Source organism: Eutrema salsugineum, unplaced genomic scaffold, assembly GCF_000478725.1.
Source record: "Eutrema salsugineum unplaced genomic scaffold, Eutsalg1_0 scaffold_12, whole genome shotgun sequence".
Classification (NCBI taxonomy): domain Eukaryota; kingdom Viridiplantae; phylum Streptophyta; class Magnoliopsida; order Brassicales; family Brassicaceae; genus Eutrema; species Eutrema salsugineum.
In genome coordinates this window covers 9513655-9522808 of record NW_006256895.1, presented here as the reverse complement: position 1 = coordinate 9522808, position 9154 = coordinate 9513655, and the positions used below count along the sequence as shown (strand labels likewise).

At 29.6% G+C, this 9154-nt stretch overlaps 2 protein-coding genes across 2 annotated transcripts; both read right to left on the bottom strand.

Annotated features, from left to right (window-relative positions):
• Positions 1 to 174: 174 nt before the first annotated feature.
• On the bottom strand, positions 175 to 1200 carry LOC112089197. Its single transcript, XM_024160177.1, has 5 exons — positions 1063 to 1200; positions 707 to 977; positions 487 to 586; positions 304 to 412; positions 175 to 183 (listed from the first exon to the last, which is right to left on the bottom strand). Exons 1-5 carry the CDS (start codon positions 1198 to 1200, stop codon positions 175 to 177), a joined length of 627 nt encoding a protein of 208 aa, XP_024015945.1.
• A 4942-nt stretch (positions 1201 to 6142) lies between these two features.
• On the bottom strand, positions 6143 to 7256 carry LOC112089196. The gene is made up of 5 exons (XM_024160176.1): positions 7122 to 7256; positions 6775 to 7039; positions 6544 to 6646; positions 6316 to 6443; positions 6143 to 6243 (listed from the first exon to the last, which is right to left on the bottom strand). Exons 1-5 carry the CDS (start codon positions 7254 to 7256, stop codon positions 6143 to 6145), a joined length of 732 nt encoding a protein of 243 aa, XP_024015944.1.
• Positions 7257 to 9154: the final 1898 nt, after the last annotated feature.

The following is a 9154-nucleotide window of genomic DNA, read 5'->3' as shown; positions in this document are numbered from 1 at the left end:
TCTCCCGAATCCTGGAGGTTTAAGAGACATATACATACTATAAGATTGTTGTATATACAAAACTCTCCAATTATAATTTTCAGATTACTTATTTTCTCTTAAAAATCAGGGCATCATCCGTAGTGGGATCAAGGAGAAGACGGGAAAAACCAATTGATTCATGTGAATGGATAGTTATTTCATCTACACGTATAAAATTATTATTAGGAAATATACATGCAAAATAAATATAAAACATACATTGCACAAAATGAAAATAACAATGACATATGCTTGATTATCCATACCTTCTTTTTTATTTACACTCCAATCGGTTAAGACAGAAACCGCAAAAAGACCAGTGAATCCTTTGGTTCTTTCTTTGATATCAGCGGCAAAGTCCCCGTATGCGATGCATTTCAACTTCACATCCCTTTGATTTGAACAATTTAAGTTACAAACTTTGTTACCAAGGCATAGTGATCGTGAGAGAAAATATAAACTTACTCGAGATCTGTGATGGTGAAAGTTATTTTCTGAATAGTATCTCCATCAGGGTTATTCTCTGTTTCAATGTCGCTAACATTTTCCATTACTCCAATGAGATCTACAAATCAATTATAAGATTAATATTTATCATAAACGAAATTCATTTATTTTTTTTCTTCTATATATGTACAAATTTATATATGAAATCACTGAAACGAATATTAGAAGTTAATCTTACCAACAGGATACAACAGAGCATAAAGAATTCTGTATATCTCACTAAAAAGGACAAATTTCATGAAGGGATCCATTGTCAATGGTCGTAGACTTGAGACTTCTGTCCCAGTAGTGAGAATGATCTGATAATTGTGTCTCGTTGTTCTTCCCTCATTCTTCCATTTAGATGGTATCAAGCCGAATTTAGACAATTCAAGCCATCGTCCTTCGGTCCCAACACGGTAAAAATATGGAAAGGCGATGTTACCACATGAAGCATTAATTCTACAACCCTACATACAATGAAATTTGCAAATAGATCAAACAAACAATTAATATAGACAAAACAGTTATATATTCATATTAGATAATACTTACATTTTCGTCGACTAAAATGAAATTCAGCCCTGGTAAGCCTTGACGATCAGGTTTATTCCATCTTTTCAAAACTTTGACACGGATTTTCCAATCTCGTCTCCATGCATGTAACTCATCAACAAAGTTAGATGTGGTCATGTGGATAATGTTTTTATAAAGCCAAAGAAACAGTTGGGGAGAAGGATTGCTTTGTTGTTTATTTTTAACAATGGATATGAGGAAATGAGGATATATAACACCCAAATAACGGTTATGGAAAGTGTCGCGTGAATCAGTGCATTTTACGTATTTTTTAAACTAAAAATGGTCCATTTTTGAAAAGTTGCAACTTATGATGAATATTCTAGATAGATTATTGGTTAACACGGTTTATCTGTTAAAGGAAGAGTCGAATTTTTGTTACAACACAAAAAATTTTGGCCCATAAGATGTATAAAAATATTGGGCTCAGATGATATATAATTTAAGTGTAACATAATAAACCATTTACATCAAACAGATTTAGAATCAAATCAGTTATATATGTTATTAACATGCTTTTTAATAATCCAACACGCTCTATTTTTTGACAGAATATTATTAAAAATATTTAATATCGTTTATAATCCAATTTATTAGAATAATGTTATTTTTATCCAATGACAATCCTTCATAAATAATCAACTCACGATAGCACATAATCATACTCCAGTAGTAAATTTCCCAAAACAATGTATATTATATCTATAAGGAGTAATTTAAACCCAAATTAGAATAAATTATTATTTATTAATAATCGCAAAACAGCCTTGTAAATACAAAAAAGTGTCTAACAAAACTAATAATATATATGGATTATAGATTTTGAATCCTTTTAATCGGCCCAATCCATTAGACATTATCTGTATCCAGCCCATATAATCTCTCTCTAATCCTGAAATTTCAATAACAAAATCATGTAGATCTAAATATATGAAAATAATTTTTGTTTCATAAGTCAATTTAAATAACACATAGAAACATACTTACCTACTGCGCAAGGTTAAAACTTCATCAATAGGTGAATCAGTGATAAAACGGGACACACCATCATCATCATGATCCTTGATAGACACATTCTCTTAAACATATATATTGGAATATTGTTATGTTATATACAACGATTTTATAAATAACATATTGATGTATCAGCAGAGAACATACCCCCATCAATTGCTACACACCAATCGGTTAACACACATATAGCAAAGGGACCTTCATATTCTCTACACTTATCTCTTATTTCAGTTGCCAACTCACCGTGTGCAACACACTCTAGCATATACTCCCTATATTTTGACAAAGAATGTAGTTAATAATTAGTTAGTTAAACTTCAAAAACATATAGTTTGAGATATACTTACTCATCATCTATTATATTAAATCAAATTGATGATGAAGTCATTCCATCCGGGTATGTAATAGTAAAATATCTAGCATCTTCGACGACTCCAATCAAATCTGCGATTGTAATTAGTCAAAATAAAGACATTAGTGCGAACTATAAATTTTGCATTATAAGAAGATACCAAAATATTCTTACCAATTAGATAATAATGAGCATCTGGGAATTCATAAATCGAGAGGAATGATACAAAATTATAGAACGAATTATTTGTTAATGGTAAAGCTGGTGAAATCTTGTCAGTGTAATAACGTAATCGTGTTTTGTAATACTTTGGATATTAGTCCAGCTGTAAGGATTCAAAAGAAATCTAGTCAACATAAACCATTGATCTTCTTCGCATATTTGATTGAAATGCTCCATCATCTGATTGTTTACCCGAACCTGTATTCTACAACCCTAAAAGTTTATACGATAACATTAGAACAACAAAAGAACGAATTAGTCTATGTTAAAACAATAAGCATAACCAATAATAAATATCACAAATACCATTATAGGTTAATGAAATTTATCCTTTCATCGACCAGAATGAAATTTAGACTTCGATTATCGTCCGAGTAATCCACCACCCATTTTTTGAGTATCTTCACTATAATTCTCCAGTCAGATCTTTGAGAGTCCAATTGACGAACAAAATCATAATCCACCATTGCGTGATAACTATCGTTTAGGGTTATGCAATTTAGAGTATATTTATAAGAAAAAATGTGATTTTATATTAATCTATAACCGAAAATTAAGAATATTAACATTTCAGGATAAATATAGATAAGGAAACAATATTATTTTCGAGTAAAATAAGTAGATATATATATATATTGAGGTTTTTCTATTTAAAATTATGTTAATATTCCAATTCTCATTGTTACCAATTCTTAAAATTGTTTACTATAACACCATCTATATATTTTAAATGAAAATTTTATTGTAAAGAAAAATTACATTAGCTAAATCATAAACATCTACATATATATTTTAAAGATGGTGACTTGTTATCGTGTTCAAGAACGCGTAAATTCAACCAAGTAATTATTTCTTCAGTGAACAAACTTTCTAGATTCTTATTTTTTTTATTTCATAGATGCTACAAAATCATATTATTTATAAAACATAGTGTTTAGTAGAACATGATAAAATCAATAACCAAAAACCAAAAAAAACGATAACAAAGATAATAATAAAAATATAAATTATAGCTAGTACATATAAAAAAAAAGAACTGTTTCCATGCACTTCGTTTCGTATCTTCACCCAAGTCCTGAAATTAAATATTTAAGAATATATGTAAACAATATAGTACTACAAAAAACTATATTAAGGGAGTAGGGTTAATGTAATTATCTTAATTTTCCCGAAATTCAGAAATTTCATCCATTCCAAGAGCAGTCATGAAACGCGAAAGACCTTCTTCTTTGTGATTTTGGATAGTAATTTCTTCTAATAAAAAAGAATCAATACGCAGGATGATATCTAAAAATTCAAATTGTTTAGAGTTATATCAAATTAAAAGGTATACCTCCAGTTCTCGTAACACACCAATTGGTTAAAACACAGACGTCAAATGGATCATCATATCCTATGCATTGTTCCTTTATGTCAGATGCTAATGAGCCATGTGCGATACATTCCAATGTATTATCCCTTCAAATTACATAATAGAGTTATTGTAAAACTAAATTATCATAACAATAAGCAATAGAAAATAAAAAGAATGCGCTTACTCATTGTTTTTAAGACGAAAACAAAGTGTCAGAACAATTTTTCCATCTGTCTGCACAACTGGTATGAGATCTCTTACAATGTCAAGTACACCAATCAAATCTGAATAAACACACATATCAATAAAACTACAGCGAAATTTTCAAAAAAAAAACAAAAAAAAACAAAAAACAATATATGATTATACTAACCAATAGGATACTCATGATCGAAAGGATTATTGATAATCTGTGAAAATTGTACGAAACTGAGGAATGCCTTATTAGATATTGGTATTATACGTGAGACCTTTGTGTCGTCAGTCAGAGTAATCATAAAATCGTGTCTAGTTATCTTATCGCAATCATTACTGAGCAATCGGTTGAGTCTAAACCGAGATAACATAATCCAGTGACCTTCATGGCAAACTCGTTCGAAATACTCGAACATCTGATTGTGAACAATTGCCTGAATTCGGCATCCCTACAATATAAGAAAAATATAGAAATTATAAAAAAAATAAAGAAATATACAGAATCAGAGATTTAATACTAAAGAGTTTAGTTTATCATTCACGCTCCACTTTTTCAAAACTTTAACAACAATCCTCCAGTCATCTCTCCATCCATTCATCTCATGAACCAAATCATAAGTACCCATGTTTGTCAGATGTTTAGAGAGAATAAAATATCAGAAAGTAGTTATGTTCTGTTGCATCGAGTCTTTATCAGATCATCTATATATACACGTTAAGTTTTTTAAAATATTATTACGCATAATGATGACGATTCATTAGAAACCGTTTACTTGAACCGAGTCATTTAAAACGATTTCCATTATCCGTTATATATATATATATATATATATATATATAAACATATATATTAAATATAAATACAATATGATCATAACCACTAAAAACAAATTATCTATAAATTTATAATTTTTTTAAAATATAACAAAACACAATCTATATATGTATATCTTCTTTCTATATGATTTAAAAATTTGTTTTAATTCGAAGACAAAACATATGTGTATATTTATGTTTTCATACCGATAAATCATTACTAAATTAAGGAATTCATGATTGTATTATTATTTGTTATTATTATTTCGATATCCGAGTATAACTTGGTTATTAAGGTAGCTAAAAATGTATATATACTGGACCCATTAATCAATCATGATTTAATATTATTGATATAGGTATACCAGATATTATTAAGCAAATAAACATCTAAACATTAAACGAATCTAAATCTCTACAAAAATATTACTGATTTCGATTTTCCTGAAAAACCATCAAGACTAAACACGATTGGGTTCATATCGTAGAATATCTTTACTATCACGATCATTAAAGTTTTTTATGAGGTCTTGGAAAAGACAATTATAGTTAGAAGTCTATTGAAAATTTATGACGACAGTAGTACGTTTTCCTGTGACAAATAGTCGAAGTATATATATATTTCCTAATATGTTTACCTTAGGCAAGTATCCTGATCTAAAGTATGTTTACTTTAGGCAATTACTCGGACTATACCAAAAATAATGTAAATATTTTCCATAATATAAGCCACATAAATCTTATAAAAAAGACATAGACTGACATCGAACCTAACAATATGAGCTATATAAAACACATATAATTCATAAAATATAGTTTGATAATACATCACAAAATTAATATATAAACAATAAGAAAGTATTAAACAAAAGCACTGATCTTAGTTTTAAAAGCAGGCATAAAATTACTAAGTAATGAGTTCGAGAACACAAAGAAGAAACAGTGAAAATAGAGAGGCAGAATAGAGGAAGTCTACAAATAACATCAAACAGTCGATGCTCTCATCCGTAGTTGGTTCCGCCTACGAAAGTGATAAAAAATCATTACCAAAACGTTTTAATAAACATTGAAACAGTAATATATATAGACCCCAAAATTTTAAATACTCACGTCGCTCTAAATGCATCAACTTCTGCATCGATAGGATTGTACAAAAAATCTGAGCATAGATCATTAGATCGGAGAACCACAGACTTCTTAACGACTCCTAAACAACAATAGACAAAAGTTTTATTCAACATTCAGATTTTAAGACATATATGAGGAAATATGTATATACCTTGGCCATTTGTCATCTTCCAGAACCTTAACACCCAGACAACCGATTCACATGTGTTTCTCAGATATACATCATGGAGATTTATTGCTAGAGAACCACGGGCGTGACATGCTAACCGACCTTCTCTTCTGCCACAAGAAAAAATAATACGAAAATTAAAATATTTGGTTAAGACTTTATATGTTAACAGTCTTTTACATATAAATCAATGGACATAATTCATAATACCGTGCATTTACTATCTCAAATCGGAGATAAGCGAGATTCTCTTCATAAGCATCATTACTTGCATTGCAGAGTGGACCCATATTCACAATAGTTCCCATAACGTCTGATAATAAACAAAATAATAAATTGGATTTAAATCTATTACAAAACTTAACATATATGTTTAGAAATTATCATGCACACCGATAAACTTGATTAATTCTTATAAAAAGTTAAAGATGAAATTCTTACCAATCAGATAGTCAAAAGGAATGGCTCGATCCACAATATCATAAAATCGGAAGCAATGGAGATACAAATTGTACGACCTCGTTCGAATAGGGGTGATAATAGTGACAGAAGTTAACTGCAAACGATGTTTATTGATCGTTGTAAGCATTGATCTAGTAGCTTCTTTAACATGAAAGTTGAAAATCCGAATCCACTGTCCCTGTTTGATTTCTTTCCAGTGAGTGGGAAACTCGTTTGGCATAATGGTTGCAGCAATCCGAGTACCCTAGAAAAATAACACAGCCAAAAATAATCATTGAATAATAAACAGAAAACATAAAAGAATAACTTAAAAAAAAGACACATACTTTGATATCAGACAAAACCATCTCGATAGTATTTCCGAAGAATGTTGAATGCTTCCAGAGCCTGACAACCTTGACAGATATTAACCACCCTGTTTTGATAGTATCCAAACATGCAACATCGACAACATCAGACATTTTAGAAACTTTTTTTTTCTTCTTTTCGATCGAGAACTCTGAATAAGTTTTATAAAGAGGAAAACTAAAAGTGACGGAGTATGAGAAAGTGTGTTAAATATGAAAAGGACAGACTATGCAATTGAATAGGCAGTTATTCTTTCTTATAAATTTTTTTTTGTTTGAATTATTTTAAAAGAAAAAAATTGAACAGTTACCATATAAAGCCCCTTATTGTCAAAACCAACAACAATCCATTAATTTATGTCAAGACACTTCCATATTGATATTGACCGATTTGTTCATGTGCCAGAGAGAATATATTCCATGTTTTAAGTTTCACCAAAGATACACGCAATCTCAATAAGTAAATATATTATTTTACTAAATATAAAACTTTGCTAAATTGCAACACTTTCCATAAAATAATATGATCTCTCTCTATAGCTTATGTTATTTGGACAATTTTATGTTTCAATATTTTAGGAAATGATATATTCATACAATATCATAACAAAAATGACATTTATGTAGACTTATATGTTATAACTTTATGTATCTACTTGAGCAATTTTCCTTAAAATTATATGAAACAGGAAACCTGGAAAGTCAAACGGTTAGGTGCAAACATAAAGTCGCATAATCTTCCCCGTAAAGAAATTGAAAAATGTGAAAATTGATTATTATTGCACATCTTATAAATACTGACTTCAGGGTTTCTTTTCAAAAAACTTTAAAATATTTTATAAGTAGCCTTATCGTTTCTGAGAGCATTCATAAGAACATGGCGAACACAAACGAAAAAAAAATCGATGAAAATGGCTTGTTGATCATCAATCCCCCACCATTGGTAATGAGATTCGGTGTCGTGGAACCTAAGTCACCACCTTCACCAACAGATTCCGAGATAGAGCAAGAAGAATTATGGGAACAATTACATTTATTCACCGCATCAAATCAGAAAGCCAAACAGAACACTCCTCAGGTAATACATCCTATTCACTAAATTTTATTTTAATCATGTCTTACACAATGAATTGTAAAATCTGTATATTCTACTTATGGAGGATGACAAAGGCAACACATCTAATGAGACACCCCAATCAAGTTGCACAAAACGAAAACACGACCTGATTCTAGATCTGGAGATAGGGTTGAAGTGCATGCGTTGCGGTTTTGTGGAGACAGAAATTCGACACATGGATACCGCCGAATGGGTACGTAATCAGAAATATATTTAGATTGATAATGAAAAGTTTTCTAAAATCTATGTTATTGAGTCATTATATTTTGTTATTGATTGCCCATTGAACTCTATGTTTTAGAAACAATTCATGTTTAAATATAATATTGAGTTAGTTTAAAGCTATATAATTTTACAAAAATCTAAATTGGATTGTTTGTGTCTGTGTTTAAAAGGAGAGGAGAAGGAACATAAAAAGAGGAGGTCTGGAGTTTAATCAAGAACCATATCAGTTTCAAATCAATTTCATGTTTTTTTTTTTCCTGTTTGCAATGACCACTTTAAAGACAGTATGTACTTGGTTTTATTTTCTAAAAACTATTAAGTTTATTTCGATGACATTATAATTTGGTTTTGGAGCATTCTCGATATTTACAACTACGTGACAATGTTCATCATATGAAATGTCAATAGATGCCCAATAATATGCTACAATTTAAGTTTCATTAAAATATGTTATCGAATTGAGTTTGTCATTGGAATATCCGACTACAGTTAAACGTCAGAGATCAAACCATTAATACATCAGATCCAACTTAGTGAAAAATTGAAAAACATCAAATCTATTAAAAACTATAAAACCGAACGTAATGGTCTTATATAATAAAAAGAACTAACATATTTCGAGATACATAGAGACAACAAACCACAAAACAAAACACAGTAAAAAGAACTA